At 40.1% G+C, this 19,288-nt stretch overlaps 1 protein-coding gene across 5 annotated transcripts in view; it reads left to right on the plus strand.

The window, feature by feature from the left end:
* LOC106597511 (interferon-induced very large GTPase 1) overlaps window positions 1-19,288 on the plus strand; it is a 39,364-nt gene that overhangs the window by 12,739 nt on the left and 7,337 nt on the right. For 3 of the 5 annotated variants that reach the window (XM_045711694.1, XM_045711693.1, XM_045711695.1), the window contains 10 exons: window positions 4,904-4,984; window positions 5,488-5,583; window positions 6,131-6,189; window positions 6,453-6,530; window positions 7,068-7,152; window positions 12,606-12,686; window positions 13,190-13,285; window positions 13,834-13,892; window positions 14,156-14,233; window positions 14,771-14,855. In XM_045711694.1, coding sequence (XP_045567650.1) covers window positions 4,904-4,984; window positions 5,488-5,583; window positions 6,131-6,189; window positions 6,453-6,530; window positions 7,068-7,152; window positions 12,606-12,686; window positions 13,190-13,285; window positions 13,834-13,892; window positions 14,156-14,233; window positions 14,771-14,855 — 798 coding nt within the window. The remainder of the gene's footprint in view (window positions 1-4,903; window positions 4,985-5,487; window positions 5,584-6,130; window positions 6,190-6,452; window positions 6,531-7,067; window positions 7,153-12,605; window positions 12,687-13,189; window positions 13,286-13,833; window positions 13,893-14,155; window positions 14,234-14,770; window positions 14,856-19,288) is intronic. The other 2 variants (XM_045711697.1, XM_045711696.1) reach the window with 2 other exon arrangements.

The following is a 19,288-nucleotide window of genomic DNA, read 5'->3' on the forward strand; positions in this document are numbered from 1 at the left end:
AGCACTTTACATTACAGCATGGACTAAAGGGGTAATAAGATGATAAAAACATTCAACAAGTTCTTGTTTCTCACCATAAAGACATACTATTTCCTAGTTACACCATTCACTGTAATTATATGTATTTTTTTCAGGGTAATACAGGCAAGCTACATACTATAGGGGTAATAATACAATAACAATGTGGTGACAGGGATCCCCTTTTCTAACCCTCATCCTCAAACCATTACTTTCAGCGTTGGTGTCATAGACATAATAAGGATTGGACCAAGGCGCAGCGGGTAAAGTGCTCATCTTCTTAATTTATTTAAAGAAAACACTTAAACAAAATAAACAAACGACGAAAAACAGTTCCATAAGGCTCACAGGCTATACAGAAAATAACCACCCACAAAACACAAGTAAAACAACATCAACTGAATATGGCCTCCAATTAGAGACAACGACAACCAGCTGCCTCTAATTGGAGGTCATGCACAAAAACCAACATAGAAATAGAAAACTAGATTTAACCCAAGATATAGAAAACATAGAACAAAAATCAAAAACCAAAACACACAATACAAACACCGCCTGCCACGGCCTGACCAAACTATAATGACAAATAACCCCTTTTACTGGTCAGGACGTGACAGTTAGTCACCATGTTGTTATCCCTCTTACATACTGTATGCTTACCCTGAAACAATAATAGAATTGGGTCATTCTGTAAATTTGGGTGCCAATGAGGATTTCCTGTGGTGGACAACATGTAAGAGCTGTTGATAAGTCATTGATAATAATCTGCTGTTTCTTTCACATTATTACGTTAAGATATAATGCAGGAACATACATGTAAATTCTAAAAAAAGGGAAACGCTTGAGTAAATGAGGGATACAAAGTATATTGAAAGCAGGTGCTTACACACAGGTGTGGTATTTTTTTTTAATTTTTTATTTTTTTTAACCAAAAGGCAAGTCAGTTAAGAACAAACTCTTGTTTACGATGACGGCCTACCAAAAGGGAAAAGGCCTCCTGTGGTGACGGGGGATTAAAAATATAGGACAAAACACACGTACAACAAGAGACACCACAACACTACATAAAGAGAGTCCTAAGACAACCACATAGCATGGCAGCAACACATGACAACACAGCATGGTAGCTACACCACATGACAACAACATGGTAGCAACACAACATGGCAGCAGCACAACATGGTAGCAGCACAAACATGGAACAAACATTATTGGGCAAAGATTACGGCGTTCAGGGCAAGAAGTTGGAGACAATAATACATCACGCCAAGCAGCCACAACTCTCAGTAAGAGTGCCCATTCTTGAGTTAATTAAGCAATTAACCTCCCTTCATGGTTAAGGTCATGTAGAAAAATGCTGGGCAGACCATTCCTTTGGCTACCATGGCTATACCCCCACAGGATGACAATACCCCCGTCCGCAGGGCACGAGTGATCACTGAATGGTTTGAGCATGAAAACGATGTAAACCATATGCCATGGCTGTCTGTCACCAGATCTCAACTCAGTTGAATACTTATGGAAAATTCTGGCGCCGTGACTGAAACTGCGTTTTCCAATGCCTTTATTGTCCCTGTGGCTCAGTTGGTAGAGCATGGTGTTTGCAACGCCAGGGTTGTGGGTTCGATTCCCACGGGGGGCCAGTATGAATGTTTTATTTATTTTTTTAAAGTATGAAATGTATGCATTCACTACTGTAAGTCGCTCTGGATAAGAGCGTCTGCTAAATGACTAAAATGTAAAATGTAAATGTAATTAACAAAACAAAAAAATATTATATATCTTATGGAAGAATGGTGTCACATCCCTCCAATAGAGTTCTATAATCTTGTAGAATGTTGTAGAATCAAAATGCATTTAAGCATTTCTGGCTCATGGTGATCCAACGCCCTATTAAGACACTTTATGTTGGTGTGTCCTTCACTTTGGCAGTTACCTGTAGCTACAAAACTAACAAGTAGATTTTTGAAACTATGTTTAAACATTTTTTCACGGTTGGCGTCTTGATGGATTCAGTAACAATCATAAAACACTGCTTTCCTTTCCTTACATTTATGTTTATTGTTATATCATATGGTAAACATTTAACAGTTCAATTAGACATTGGACTTGAAACTCTGTATGAATCCTGGATCCAGCTGTCTATTTTTTGGATGCAGATCTCTGAAATACAGTGTAACAAAGTCACTTTTTGTGTCTATTGTTACGTTGTGAAAACAGTTTTCACTGGCACACAAATCCAAAGTAATTTCAGTTTGCAAAATCAAATGCTTCTAACAGAAACAGTCACATTAACTTGATTCATTAAACTAAAATACATATTGTCATTAAAGTGGTTCTTCAATAATTACACATAATACTTGGATGAGCATTTTGTGTCTAGATGTTTAGTTACGTCGGGACAATTTCCATCATCATCAGCTGATCCAGACAGTAATTTTCTGACGATATTGCATGTGACGCAACAACAACAAAAGTGCAGGAAAAACGGTGTTCGTGAGGAATGTCCAGAATATTTTGGTGTCTCATTCGACCAACCACTTGCCTTGTAGTGAGAGTGTCCGCCCTGAGATTGGTAGGTTGGGAGTTTGATCCTTGGCTGAGTCATAACAAACGGTGTAAAACTTGGACTAAATAAGTCTCTGCTTGGCACTCAGCATTAAGGAGATAGATTGGGGGTAAAGCCCTGCAATAGAGTAGCGCGTGACCAGGGAGTGTACACTACTTGTACATCAAGCTGCCTCACGCTACAGAAACAGGACATGTTATTGTACCTTTATTCCATGCTGTAATGTATAGAGATACTGATATAGCTCTAGAAACAGGACATGTTATTGTACCTTTATTCCATGCTGTAATGTATAGAGATACTGATTTAGCTCTAGAAACAGGACCTGTTATTGTACCTTTATTCCATGCTGTAATGTATAGAGATACTGATATAGTTCTAGAAACAGAACATGTTAGTTTCCCTTTATTCCATGTTGTAATGTATAGAGAGTGTCAACGTCTGCACTACTGGTGTTGAAGACAGGTGCAGGAGAGCAGAGAGTTGTGATCAGGCGCACTCTTTATTGGGCAGAAGCACAACAAACGGACGCAACAGCGTCAAACCTCCAAACCAAAATGCAAAAGACAAATGCGCAAAATACAGTCACAAAAAACAAACGTAATAATCCAAACTCCTATGGGTTACACAAGAATACCCAGGGGGGAAAATAACCAGCCTGGCGCGTCACACTGAACATGTAACAAAACAATTCCACACAAGGACATGGGGGGAACAGAGGAATATATATATACAATGTGATTAGGGAATGTAAACCAGGTGTGCGGGGAACAAGACAAAACAAATGTAACAAAGAAAAATGGAGAGGCGATGGCTAGAAGGCCCGGTGACGTCGACCGCCGACCGCCGCCCGAACAAGGAGAGGAGCCGACTTCGGTGAAAGTCGTGAGCGTACCCGCCCCCATGACATGCGGCTCCAGCAGCGCGCCGACAACGGCCTCGGGGACGACCCGGAGGGCGAGGCGCAGGGCGATCCGGCCGGAGAGGGTGGAACTCCTGCAACAGTTCAGGGTTCAACACGTCCGCCACCGGAACCAAGCACCTCTCCTCCGGACCGTACCCCTCCCACTCCACAAGGTACTGAAGGCCCCTCGTCCGACTCCTCGAATCAAGGATGGAACGAACAGAGTACGCCGGGGCCCCCTCGATGGCCAGAGGGAGCAGAGGAACCTCCCGCACCTCAGATCCCTGGAGTGGACCGACTACCACCGGCCCGAGGAGAGACACATGGAACAAGGGGTTAATACGGTAATCGGGGGGAAGCTGTATCCTGGAACACACCTCGTTCACTCTCCTCAGGTCTTTGAACGGCCCCTCAAACCGCGGGCCCAGCTTCCGGCAGGGCAGGCGGAGGGGCAGGTTTCGGGATTTCCTGTGGTGGAAATCTTGTGTAAGGGCTGTTGATTACGTCATTGAGATTAATCTGCTGCTTCTTTCACATTATTACATTAAGATATAATGCAGGAACATACAGGTAACTGAAAAAATAATGGAAACACTTAAGTAAATGAGGGATACAAAGTATTGTCACATTGTGTGAAGGATCGGGAGACAGGCGCAGGAATGCGTAATAGGTGTTTTTATTGACCCAAATTGCAGCGTGCCATGTAAAGGCACGGGGACGAAGACCAAACAAACACGTATACAAAACACAGGGTTGAAACCCAAACAAAAGATTGAGGAGTACCTCAAATAAATACACGGGGCGAGACCCGTAATACGATACATCCACAATCCTAATGGCACGAAAGCCAAAGCACAGCACAGGTACTCACAGGAACAACGGACATTGGAACAATAATCAACCGCCCAAATATACAAATACAATCAGTGAGGAATTGGAACCAGGTGTGCGTAATGACACCGTTCAGTGCCTAGAGGCCGGTGAAGTAGACCGCCGCAACTGGTGCACTGAATGAGCAACAGAACCGGAGGGATCCGTGAAAATGATATTGAAAGCAGGTGCTTCCACACAGGTTTGGTTCCTGAGTTAATTAAGCAATTAACATCCCTTCATGCTTAGGGTCATGAATAAAAATACTGGGCAGGCCATTATTTTGGCAACCATGGCTATACCCCCACAGGATGACAATACCCCCATCCACAGGGCATGAGTGATCACTGAATGGGTTTAGCATGAAACCTGTTCACAGCCTGGCACTCCTGATGGCTTGGCAGCGCTAGGAGCCATGCTACTGGGTTTCATGTTGAATCAACAGCAGTTAATGCAAGCAATGCAACAACAGATTAGCCAGCTATAGGAGGAGGTACAGAAAAGCATAACAGATAAACATTGTGTTGTGACCCCTCTGCCAGAAGAAGATCCAGTTACCTTGACTACACAAGTGCCTACCTCTCCAGGGAAGTTGGCCCAGAACAGGTTGCAGCGTTTTCAGGGTAAGGACTTATTACTATATTTGACGACTTACCCTTCAGTGCATTTTACATTACTCTTCAATATGTACTTTAGTAGCTGCCTAAAAATGTGTTATTATAAGGGTCTTACAATAAACCCAGACACTTTGAGAAGACAAGTGCCTCAGTCCCCACGTGAATTGTTCATTAAAAAAAAAATAGTGCACTTTGAGGGTTTTTAACCTAATGCGGATTACAGCTTTTAAGTAACTTTTCAGTGTTTCCAGATTTCTATGAAATATGACCTATAATTAATTACAATATGAAGGACATAGTTTCCCCTCCACAAATGTGACGCCTGTTCCCGCTCTCGGGCGCCAGGCTACCTGTCGTCATACACACCTGTTTCCCACATTATGCGCAGCTGCGCACATTGGACTCACCTGGACTCCTTCACTTTGTTGATTACCCCCTGTATATCTGTCTGTTCCTTGGTTGTGTTCCCTGTGTCCGCATTATTGTTTTTTTTATGTGTTCCTGTCCAGACGCTGTTCCTGTTCCATTTCATGTCCGTCAACAATTAAAACCTTCACTCTCTGTACCTGATTCTCATCTCCTGCGTCGTTGCTTACAAAGAAAAGGTAATTAATTATTTTTTTCCTGCAGTTTTTTCTTCACAATATTATATTAAGATATAATGCAGGAACATATAGGTAACTGTCAAAATAATGGAAACACTATTGAGATTTTAAAACATACATTCTTCACCAGCTTGAAGCTGCTCTGAACACCCAAAACCTTACATTAGTCCCCCGAGTTAACAGAATATGAACTTTTAAAGTTGAGATTTTCACTGGACAGTTACTTTCAAGTTCTTCATACCAGTTCCTGTCATTGCCCTTACAGTTCAAGTCTGATAAATGACTTAAATGTAAAGGATTTAAATGTCATAACTCACAAAAATATTCAAGTTGAAACAGTAATGTAAAATCGACCAAATAAGGATCTTCATTAAATAATTGTTGTTTTCACAAGTATGTGTTTAACTGGGTGTGTGGGTGATATAATGGTGGAAGATTATACATTTCATACACACATTGTTTTTACTGTATCTGATTTCACTGCCTCTCCCTTTTGCTGCTGTTCTCCTGCCATTATTACCGTCCTATATCTCAACCTCCATTCTAGGCCCACCAGAGGAGGTATCATGTACTCATGTTGGCAAGAATGAGGAGAGGGCAGAGAGGGTAAGACACACTTACATCATTTACATCTTCAGTGGTCATGCTGATCATGTTCCTGTAATGTACCATGTTTCATTTCAAGGTCAAAGCTAAATGTCTTAGTTTATGTTTATATAAGGTTGAGATCTAGCATGTTTTAGTTGTAATATACATTTTGAACATAAACTATGTAAAGTGAAAAACAATACAAAGTTCAGTGTACATTTGTGGATCTAGTGAAATCACTAATTTGTTGATGTATTATTGACCCAAATCTCCATCCACAGATTGCGGCTCCATCTCCTTCCAAACCAGAGAAGGGCTTGGGAGAGTATATTCACCAGGAAAAACAGGAAGAACTAAAGGTGGGTGATGACTAGGGTTATGCTGAGTAGGCTACTATGAAAATATGTACTTCCATAAAATCCAAGATAGCAACCACTGTTGTGCTGTCTCATTGTGTGATCTTGCTCTAATGAAGTCTATTGGGCGAGATGTTGAATTTTATAGAGGTACAGTTTGGAAAAGTATAAAAGTTTATTGTGGACCAATAGGTGATGTTATGGCTGCTGTTTAACATGGCTGTACTGGCCCTTCAAATATGATTTGGTCTGAAACGGGAACATAGGGGACATTTTTATGTTAAAAGTGTAAAGTTACTTTTTCCAAACATATCACCTATCCTGATGTACAGTAACATTGGCAATATCAGTAAGATAGCCGTCACAACACAACAATGACAGCCTTAGTATGAATTAAACCCAAACTAGGCATGCCAAACTCGGCATTAAGGTGCCCTTATTCAAAATGGAAGCTAATGGGCTTCATCGTCAACAGACTAGAAATGTAGATTCAATGTTACAATATAATCATTTTAAACCTACGAATTAAACTTTTAATAGAAATTTGAAGAGAAAGAGCCAGTGACAAATGCCAGAGATAAGTCGAAACCAAAGAAGGAGGATTCCTCAGGAGAAACAACCAAAGGTACCACGACACTTCACTTTCAATGACATATGATTTGGTAACACCTTGTTCTAAAAAATTATATTATGAAGCATTTATAAACTATAAAAAAGGTTATACGTATGTTTTAATGTGTGCAATTTTCCAGCCTTTATACACTTTCATAATCATTATAAGTATGTCTGAACATTGTCAATTATAATCATTGTATGCACAGATCATTATTAGGGGTCCTAGCACCGTAGGTCAGCTAAAAAGTGAATTCAGATGTAAGCTGTAAATGCTTTGAGCTATTCAACTCTAATGATAATTATTATGAGATCAAATATGGTAGGTTTAGGGTTTGTTTTGGTTGGTTCAATTTCGAGGCATCAGTAGCACTTTACATTACAGCATGGACTAAAGGGGTAATAAGATGATAAAAACATTCAACAAGTTCTTGTTTCTCACCATAAAGACATACTATTTCCTAGTTACACCATTCACTGTAATTATATGTATTTTTTTCAGGGTAATACAGGCAAGCTACATACTATAGGGGTAATAATACAATAACAATGTGGTGACAGGGATCCCCTTTTCTAACCCTCATCCTCAAACCATTACTTTCAGCGTTGGTGTCATAGACATAATAAGGATTGGACCAAGGCGCAGCGGGTAAAGTGCTCATCTTCTTAATTTATTTAAAGAAAACACTTAAACAAAATAAACAAACGACGAAAAACAGTTCCATAAGGCTCACAGGCTATACAGAAAATAACCACCCACAAAACACAAGTAAAACAACATCAACTGAATATGGCCTCCAATTAGAGACAACGACAACCAGCTGCCTCTAATTGGAGGTCATGCACAAAAACCAACATAGAAATAGAAAACTAGATTTAACCCAAGATATAGAAAACATAGAACAAAAATCAAAAACCAAAACACACAATACAAACACCGCCTGCCACGGCCTGACCAAACTATAATGACAAATAACCCCTTTTACTGGTCAGGACGTGACAGTTAGTCACCATGTTGTTATCCCTCTTACATACTGTATGCTTACCCTGAAACAATAATAGAATTGGGTCATTCTGTAAATTTGGGTGCCAATGAGGATTTCCTGTGGTGGACAACATGTAAGAGCTGTTGATAAGTCATTGATAATAATCTGCTGTTTCTTTCACATTATTACGTTAAGATATAATGCAGGAACATACATGTAAATTCTAAAAAAAGGGAAACGCTTGAGTAAATGAGGGATACAAAGTATATTGAAAGCAGGTGCTTACACACAGGTGTGGTATTTTTTTTTATTTTTTTATTTTTTTAACCAAAAGGCAAGTCAGTTAAGAACAAACTCTTGTTTACGATGACGGCCTACCAAAAGGGAAAAGGCCTCCTGTGGTGACGGGGGATTAAAAATATAGGACAAAACACACGTACAACAAGAGACACCACAACACTACATAAAGAGAGTCCTAAGACAACCACATAGCATGGCAGCAACACATGACAACACAGCATGGTAGCTACACCACATGACAACAACATGGTAGCAACACAACATGGCAGCAGCACAACATGGTAGCAGCACAAACATGGAACAAACATTATTGGGCAAAGATTACGGCGTTCAGGGCAAGAAGTTGGAGACAATAATACATCACGCCAAGCAGCCACAACTCTCAGTAAGAGTGCCCATTCTTGAGTTAATTAAGCAATTAACCTCCCTTCATGGTTAAGGTCATGTAGAAAAATGCTGGGCAGACCATTCCTTTGGCTACCATGGCTATACCCCCACAGGATGACAATACCCCCGTCCGCAGGGCACGAGTGATCACTGAATGGTTTGAGCATGAAAACGATGTAAACCATATGCCATGGCTGTCTGTCACCAGATCTCAACTCAGTTGAATACTTATGGAAAATTCTGGCGCCGTGACTGAAACTGCGTTTTCCAATGCCTTTATTGTCCCTGTGGCTCAGTTGGTAGAGCATGGTGTTTGCAACGCCAGGGTTGTGGGTTCGATTCCCACGGGGGGCCAGTATGAATGTTTTATTTATTTTTTTAAAGTATGAAATGTATGCATTCACTACTGTAAGTCGCTCTGGATAAGAGCGTCTGCTAAATGACTAAAATGTAAAATGTAAATGTAATTAACAAAACAAAAAAATATTATATATCTTATGGAAGAATGGTGTCACATCCCTCCAATAGAGTTCTATAATCTTGTAGAATGTTGTAGAATCAAAATGCATTTAAGCATTTCTGGCTCATGGTGATCCAACGCCCTATTAAGACACTTTATGTTGGTGTGTCCTTCACTTTGGCAGTTACCTGTAGCTACAAAACTAACAAGTAGATTTTTGAAACTATGTTTAAACATTTTTTCACGGTTGGCGTCTTGATGGATTCAGTAACAATCATAAAACACTGCTTTCCTTTCCTTACATTTATGTTTATTGTTATATCATATGGTAAACATTTAACAGTTCAATTAGACATTGGACTTGAAACTCTGTATGAATCCTGGATCCAGCTGTCTATTTTTTGGATGCAGATCTCTGAAATACAGTGTAACAAAGTCACTTTTTGTGTCTATTGTTACGTTGTGAAAACAGTTTTCACTGGCACACAAATCCAAAGTAATTTCAGTTTGCAAAATCAAATGCTTCTAACAGAAACAGTCACATTAACTTGATTCATTAAACTAAAATACATATTGTCATTAAAGTGGTTCTTCAATAATTACACATAATACTTGGATGAGCATTTTGTGTCTAGATGTTTAGTTACGTCGGGACAATTTCCATCATCATCAGCTGATCCAGACAGTAATTTTCTGACGATATTGCATGTGACGCAACAACAACAAAAGTGCAGGAAAAACGGTGTTCGTGAGGAATGTCCAGAATATTTTGGTGTCTCATTCGACCAACCACTTGCCTTGTAGTGAGAGTGTCCGCCCTGAGATTGGTAGGTTGGGAGTTTGATCCTTGGCTGAGTCATAACAAACGGTGTAAAACTTGGACTAAATAAGTCTCTGCTTGGCACTCAGCATTAAGGAGATAGATTGGGGGTAAAGCCCTGCAATAGAGTAGCGCGTGACCAGGGAGTGTACACTACTTGTACATCAAGCTGCCTCACGCTACAGAAACAGGACATGTTATTGTACCTTTATTCCATGCTGTAATGTAAAGAGATACTGATATAGCTCTAGAAACAGGACCTGTTATTGTACCTTTATTCCATGCTGTAATGTATAGAGATACTGATTTAGCTCTAGAAACAGGACATGTTATTGTACCTTTATTCCATGCTGTAATGTAAAGAGATACTGATATAGCTCTAGAAACAGGACCTGTTATTGTACCTTTATTCCATGCTGTAATGTATAGAGATACTGATTTAGCTCTAGAAACAGGACCTGTTATTGTACCTTTATTCCATGCTATAATGTATAGAGATACTGATTTAGCTCTAGAAACAGGACCTGTTATTGTACCTTTATTCCATGCTGTAATGTATAGAGATACTGATATAGTTCTAGAAACAGAACATGTTAGTTTCCCTTTATTCCATGTTGTAATGTATAGAGAGTGTCAACGTCTGCACTACTGGTGTTGAAGACAGGTGCAGGAGAGCAGAGAGTTGTGATCAGGCGCACTCTTTATTGGGCAGAAGCACAACAAACGGACGCAACAGCGTCAAACCTCCAGCCAAAATGCAAAAGACAAATGCGCAAAATACAGTCACAAAAAACAAACGTAATAATCCAAACTCCTATGGGTTACACAAGAATACCCAGGGGGGAAAATAACCAGCCTGGCGCGTCACACTGAACATGTAACAAAACAATTCCACACAAGGACATGGGGGGAACAGAGGAATATATATATACAATGTGATTAGGGAATGTAAACCAGGTGTGCGGGGAACAAGACAAAACAAATGTAACAAAGAAAAATGGAGAGGCGATGGCTAGAAGGCCCGGTGACGTCGACCGCCGACCGCCGCCCGAACAAGGAGAGGAGCCGACTTCGGTGAAAGTCGTGAGCGTACCCGCCCCCATGACATGCGGCTCCAGCAGCGCGCCGACAACGGCCTCGGGGACGACCCGGAGGGCGAGGTGCAGGGCGATCCGGCCGGAGAGGGTGGAACTCCTGCAACAGTTCAGGGTTCAACACGTCCGCCACCGGAACCAAGCACCTCTCCTCCGGACCGTACCCCTCCCACTCCACAAGGTACTGAAGGCCCCTCGTCCGACTCCTCGAATCAAGGATGGAACGAACAGAGTACGCCGGGGCCCCCTCGATGGCCAGAGGGAGCAGAGGAACCTCCCGCACCTCAGATCCCTGGAGCGGACCGACTACCACCGGCCCGAGGAGAGACACATGGAACAAGGGGTTAATACGGTAATCGGGGGGAAGCTGTATCCTGGAACACACCTCGTTCACTCTCCTCAGGTCTTTGAACGGCCCCTCAAACCGCGGGCCCAGCTTCCGGCAGGGCAGGCGGAGGGGCAGGTTTCGGGATTTCCTGTGGTGGACATCTTGTGTAAGGGCTGTTGATTACGTCATTGAGATTAATCTGCTGCTTCTTTCACATTATTACATTAAGATATAATGCAGGAACATACAGGTAACTGAAAAAATAATGGAAACACTTAAGTAAATGAGGGATACAAAGTATTGTCACATTGTGTGAAGGATCGGGAGACAGGCGCAGGAATGCGTAATAGGTGTTTTTATTGACCCAAATTGCAGCGTGCCATGTAAAGGCACGGGGACGAAGACCAAACAAACACGTATACAAAACACAGGGTTGAAACCCAAACAAAAGATTGAGGAGTACCTCAAATAAATACACGGGGCGAGACCCGTAATACGTACATCCACAATCCTAATGGCACGAAAGCCAAAGCACAGCACAGGTACTCACAGGAACAACGGACATTGGAACAATAATCAACCGCCCAAATATACAAATACAATCAGTGAGGAATTGGAACCAGGTGTGCGTAATGACACCGTTCAGTGCCTAGAGGCCGGTGAAGTAGACCGCCGCAACTGGTGCACTGAATGAGCAACAGAACCGGAGGGATCCGTGAAAATGATATTGAAAGCAGGTGCTTCCACACAGGTTTGGTTCCTGAGTTAATTAAGCAATTAACATCCCTTCATGCTTAGGGTCATGAATAAAAATACTGGGCAGGCCATTATTTTGGCAACCATGGCTATACCCCCACAGGATGACAATACCCCCATCCACAGGGCATGAGTGATCACTGAATGGGTTTAGCATGAAACCTGTTCACAGCCTGGCACTCCTGATGGCTTGGCAGCGCTAGGAGCCATGCTACTGGGTTTCATGTTGAATCAACAGCAGTTAATGCAAGCAATGCAACAACAGATTAGCCAGCTATAGGAGGAGGTACAGAAAAGCATGACAGATAAACATTGTGTTGTGACCCCTCTGCCAGAAGAAGATCCAGTTACCTTGACTACACAAGTGCCTACCTCTCCAGGGAAGTTGGCCCAGAACAGGTTGCAGCGTTTTCAGGGTAAGGACTTATTACTATATTTGACGACCTACCCTTCAGTGCATTTTACATTACTCTTCAATATGTACTTTAGTAGCTGCCTAAAAATGTGTTATTATAAGGGTCTTACAATAAACCCAGACACTTTGAGAAGACAAGTGCCTCAGTCCCCACGTGAATTGTTCCTAAAAAAAAAAATAGTGCACTTTGAGGGTTTTTAACCTAATGCGGATTACAGCTTTTAAGTAACTTTTCAGTGTTTCCAGATTTCTATGAAATATGACCTATAATTAATTACAATATGAAGGACATAGTTTCCCCTCCACAAATGTGACGCCTGTTCCCGCTCTCGGGCGCCAGGCTACCTGTCGTCATACACACCTGTTTCCCACATTATGCGCAGCTGCGCACATTGGACTCACCTGGACTCCTTCACTTTGTTGATTACCCCCTGTATATCTGTCTGTTCCTTGGTTGTGTTCCCTGTGTCCGCATTATTGTGTTTGTTATGTGTTCCTGTCCAGACGCTGTTCCTGTTCCATTTCATGTCCGTCAACAATTAAAACCTTCACTCTCTGTACCTGATTCTCATCTCCTGCGTCGTTGCTTACAAAGAAAAGGTAATTAATTATTTTTTTTCCTGCAGTTTTTTCTTCACAATATAATATTAAGATATAATGCAGGAATATATAGGTAACTGTCAAAATAATGGAAACACTATTGAGATTTTAAAACATACATTCTTCACCAGCTTGAAGCTGCTCTGAACACCCAAAACCTTACGTTAGTACCCCGAGTTAACAGAATATGAACTTTTAAAGTTCAGATTTTCACTGGACAGTTACTTTCAAGTTCTTCATACCAGTTCCTGTCATTGCCCTTACAGTTCAAGTCTGATAAATGACTTAAATGTAAAGGATTTAAATGTCATAACTCACAAAAATATTCAAGTTGAAACAGTAATGTAAAAGCTACCAAATAAGGATGTTCATTAAATAATTGTTGTTTTCACAAGTATGTGTTGAACTGGGTGTGTGGGTGATATAATGGTGGAAGATTATACATTTCATACACACATTGTTTTTACTGTATCTGATTTCACTGCCTCTCCCTTTTGCTGCTGTTCTCCTGCCATTATTACCGTCCTATATCTCAACCTCCATTCTAGGCCCACCAGAGGAGGTATCATGTACTCATGTTGGCAAGAATGAGGAGAGGGCAGAGAGGGTAAGACACACTTACATCATTTACATCTTCAGTGGTCATGCTGATCATGTTCCTGTAATGTACCATGTTTCATTTCAAGGTCAAAGCTAAATGTCTTAGTTTATGTTTATATAAGGTTGAGATCTAGCATGTTTTAGTTGTAATATACATTTTGAACATAAACTATGTAAAGTGAAAAACAATACAAAGTTCAGTGTACATTTGTGGATCTAGTGAAATCACTAATTTGTTGATGTATTATTGACCCAAAGCTCCATCCACAGATTGCGGCTCCATCTCCTTCCAAACCAGAGAAGGGCTTGGGAGAGTATATTCACCAGGAAAAACAGGAAGAACTAAAGGTGGGTGATGACTAGGGTTATGCTGAGTAGGCTACTATGAAAATATGTACTTCCATAAAATCCAAGATAGCAACCACTGTTGTGCTGTCTCATTGTGTGATCTTGCTCTAATGAAGTCTATTGGGCGAGATGTTGAATTTTATAGAGGTACAGTTTGGAAAAGTATAAAAGTTTATTGTGGACCAATAGGTGATGTTATGGCTGCTGTTTAACATGGCTGTACTGGCCCTTCAAATATGATTTGGTCTGAAACGGGAACATAGGGGACATTTTTATGTTAAAAGTGTAAAGTTACTTTTTCCAAACATATCACCTATCCTGATGTACAGTAACATTGGCAATATCAGTAAGATAGCCGTCACAACACAACAATGACAGCCTTAGTATGAATTAAACCCAAACTAGGCATGCCAAACTCGGCATTAAGGTGCCCTTATTCAAAATGGAAGCTAATGGGCTTCATCGTCAACAGACTAGAAATGTAGATTCAATGTTACAATATAATCATTTTAAACCTACGAATTAAACTTTTAATAGAAATTTGAAGAGAAAGAGCCAGTGACAAATGCCAGAGATAAGTCGAAACCAAAGAAGGAGGATTCCTCAGGAGAAACAACCAAAGGTACCACGACACTTCACTTTCAATGACATATGATTTGGTAACACCTTGTTCTAAAAAATTATATTATGAAGCATTTATAAACTATAAAAAAGGTTATACGTATGTTTTAATGTGTGCAATTTTCCAGCCTTTATACACTTTCATAATCATTATAAGTATGTCTGAACATTGTCAATTATAATCATTGTATGCACAGATCATTATTAGGGGTCCTAGCACCGTAGGTCAGCTAAAAAGTGAATTCAGATGTAAGCTGTAAATGCTTTGAGCTATTCAACTCTAATGATAATTATTATGAGATCAAATATGGTAGGTTTATGGTTTGTTTTGGTTGGTTCAATTTCGAGGCATCAGTAGCACTTTACATTACAGCATGGACTAAAGGGGTAATAAGATGATAAAAACATGGCAACAAGTTCTTGTTTCTCACCATAAAGACATACTTTTGCCTTGTTACCCCATTCACTGTAATTATATGTTTTTTTTCAGGGTAATACAGGCAAGCTACATACTGTAGGGGTAATAATACAGTAACAATGTGGTGAAAGGGATCCCCTTTTCTAACCCTCATCCTCAAACCATTACTTTCAGCATTAGTGACCATGTTGTTATCCCTCTTACATACTGTATGCTTACCCTGAAACAATAATAGAATTGGGTCATTCTGTAAATTCGGGTGCCAATGAGGATTTCCTGTGGTGGACAAAATGTAAGAGCTGTTGAATAGTCATTGATAATAATCTGCTGTTTCTTTCACATTATTACGTTAAGATATAATGCAGGAAGATACAGGTACATTCTAAAAAAAGGGAAACACTTGAGTAAATGAGGGATGCAAAGTATATTGAAAGCAGGTGCTTACACACAGGTGTGGTATTTCTTTAAATGTTTTATTTTATTTAACCAAAAGGCAAGTCAGTTAATGTTGAGGACCCCTTCCCGCTCTGATCCCGGTATTGGGATTTATTGACAAGTGACCACGGCGGGAAATTCAAAACTGCAGAATCTAATAATTTCAATTTCTCAAACAATCAACTATTTTTCACCATTTGAAAGATAAACATCTCCTCAATCCAACCACATTGTCCGATTTCAGAGGCTTTACGGCGAAAGCATAAAGTTAGGTTATGTTAGGAGAGTACATTGAAAATAGCTGTGTGTAATGTTTTGTCAATTCAAAGACAGGCGTCACCAAAAGCAGATAACCAGCTAAAATTATGCACTAACCTTTGACAATCTTCATCAGATGACACTCCTAGGACATTATGTTATACAATACATGCATTTTTTGTTCCATCAAGTTCATATTTATATCCAAAAACAGCATTTTACAGTAGCGGTGAAATTCAGAATTTTTTTCTCCCTCAAATGCTTCCAGTGAATCAGTGTTACAATTTACAAAATTACTATTCGAAAACATTGGTAAATTATAATATTGTCATTCAAAGAATTATAGATTAACATCTCGTAAATGCTACCGCATTGCCAGATTTCAAAATAACTTTACTGGGAAATCACACTTTGCAATAAACGGGGTGCTATGCTAAGAACATGCTAAGAACAATAGGCTAGGATATACAGGTTAGCACCATCTAATATCAATAATACTATTGTAAATAATCCCTTACCTTTGATTATCTTCATCAGAAGGCACTTCCAGGGATTCCAGGTCCACAACAAATGTGGTTTCTTTCGACAAAGTTCATAATTTATGTCCAAATAACTCCAAGTTGTTCCATGTTGTTAGGCTCCTCAAAATGTAGGGCGGGAGGGGAAAAGTCATGACGAAAAGTACAAAAAAAATCTATTTACGTTCGTTCAAACATGTCAAACGTTGTTTAGCATCAATCTTTAGGGCCATTTTTAACGTGAAACATCAGTAATATTTCAACCCGACCTCTCCTGTGTCTTGAAAAACGTTTTTGAAAAATATCTCGCCTCACATGCACACGCAGGTGCGTGCAATAATGAAGTGACGACATCCCAGGGACGTCAACTTCTCTTTGTTGTCATCCGGTCTCTGTTCATCATAGACGCTTCAAACAACTTTATAAAGATCGTTGACATCTAGTGGAAGCCGTAGGAAGTGCGAAATTAATCCTTTGTCACTGTGTGATCTATTAGCAATGACTCGAAAATAGTACAGCCACAAAATTCTAATTTCCTGGTTGGATTTTTCTCAGGTTTTTGCCTGCCATATGAGTTTTGTTATACTTACAGACACCATTCAAACTGTTTTGAAAATTCAGAGTGTTTTCTATCCAAATCTGTTAATAATATGCATATCCTAGCTTCTGAGTTGGTGTAGGAGGCAGTTAAAAATGGGCACATATATTTTTTTTAATTCTCAATACTGCCCCCTAGCCCGTAGAGGTAAAGAACAAACTCTTATTTACAATGACGCCTACCAAAAGGGAAAAGGCCTCCTGTGGTGACGGGGGATTAAAAATAAGTCAATAAAATAAAAATATAGGACAAATGACACGCCCTGACCTGAGAGAGACATTCTATGTCATTTTATTTCTATGTTTTGGCCAGGTATGGTTTCCAATCAGAGGCAGCTGTCAGTCGTTGTCTCTGATTGTTTGTGGGTAGTTGTTTTCTGTTTTGTGTTTTTGCACCTGACAGAACTGTGCGCTTTTGTTTCGCTTTATTATTTTTGTTCGAGTGTTTGTTGGATTTTAATTAACCTCTTGGGGCTAGGTGGGACGCTAGCGTGCCACCCGTGGTGCACTCCATCAACAGCAGGTGCATTTCAAGAGCGGCAAATTTGAATCCAAATAAATGTCAAAATTCAAATTTTTCAAACATACAACTATTTTACACCCTTTGAAAGATAAACATCTCCTTAATCTAACCACGTTTTACGATTTCAAAAAGGTTTTACGGCGAAAGCATAAATTTAGAGTATGTTAGGACAGTACATTTACAAGAGTTGTGTGTAATGTTTTGTCAAGTCAAAGACAGGGTCACCAAAACCATAAAACCAGCTAAAATGATGCACTAACCTTTTACAATCTCCATCAGATGACACTCCTAGGACATTATGTTAGACAATGCATGCATTTTTAGTTCTATCAAGTTCATATTTATATCCAAAAACAGCGTTTTACTATGGCATTGATGTTGAGGAAATCGTTTCCCTCCAATAACCGGCAGTCAAGTCAGCGTCACAAATTAAATAATTAAAATTAGAAAACATTGGTAAAATATTATATTGTCATTTAAAGAATTATAGATTTACATCTCTTGAACGCAATCAACTTGCCAGATTTAAAAATAACCTTACTGGGAAATCACACTTTGCAATAATCTGAGCACTGCGCCCAGAAAAATACGCGTTGCGATACAGACTAGACGTCATGTTGGGGAGATCTAAAATCGAAAATACTATGTAAATAATCCATTACCTTTGATTCTCTTCATCAGATGTCACTTCCAGGTATCACAGGTCCATAACGAATGTAGTTTTGTTCAAAAAAGCTCATCATTTATGTCCAAAAATCTCCGTCTCGTTAGCACATGATGTAAGCCAGCCGGACTTCTCGTCATGAACGAGGGGAAAAAATATATTTCCGTTCGTTCAAACATGTCAAACGTTGTATAGCATAAATCATTAAGGCCTTTTTTAACCAGAACATGAATAATATTCAAGGTGGACGAATGCATACTCTTTTATAACGTATTGGAACGAGGGTACCCAACATGAACTCGCGGCGCAAGGTGTCTAATGGGCCATCATCGTTCCATGGCTCTTGTTCGGTCAGATCTCCCTCCAGAAGACTCAAAACACTTTGTAAAGGCTGGTGACATCTAGTGGAAGCAATAGGAAGTGCCAAAATATTCCTAAACCCCTGTGTTTTTCAATGGGATAGGTTTAAAGTCAATACAACACATCAGGTATCCACTTCCTGTCAGAAAATGTCTCAGGGTTTTGCCTGCCAAATGAGTTCTGTTATACTCACAGACACCATTCAAACAGTTTTGGAAACTTTAGAGTGTTTTCTATCCATATATAATAAGTATATGCATATTCTAGTTACTGGGTAGGATTAGTAACCAGATTAAATCGGGTACATTTTTTTTATCCAGACGTGCAAATGCTGCCCCCTAGACCCAACAGGTTAAAGAATCATGAACATGTGCCACGCTGCATCTTGGTCCCCTCTCTACGACAGTCGTTACAACAAGAGACACCACACCACAACACTACATAAAGAGAGTCCTAAGACAACCACATAGCATGGCAGCAACACATGACAACACAGCATGGTAGCTACACCACATGACAACAGCATGGTAGCAGCACAACATGGCAGCAGCACAACATGGTAGCAGCACAAAACATGGCACAAACATTATTGGGCAAAGATTACGGCGTAAAGGGCAAGAAGTTGGAGACAATAATACATCATGCCAAGCAGCCACAACTC

This window comes from Salmo salar, unplaced genomic scaffold (genome assembly GCF_905237065.1).
Source record: "Salmo salar unplaced genomic scaffold, Ssal_v3.1, whole genome shotgun sequence".
Classification (NCBI taxonomy): Eukaryota; Metazoa; Chordata; class Actinopteri; order Salmoniformes; family Salmonidae; genus Salmo; species Salmo salar.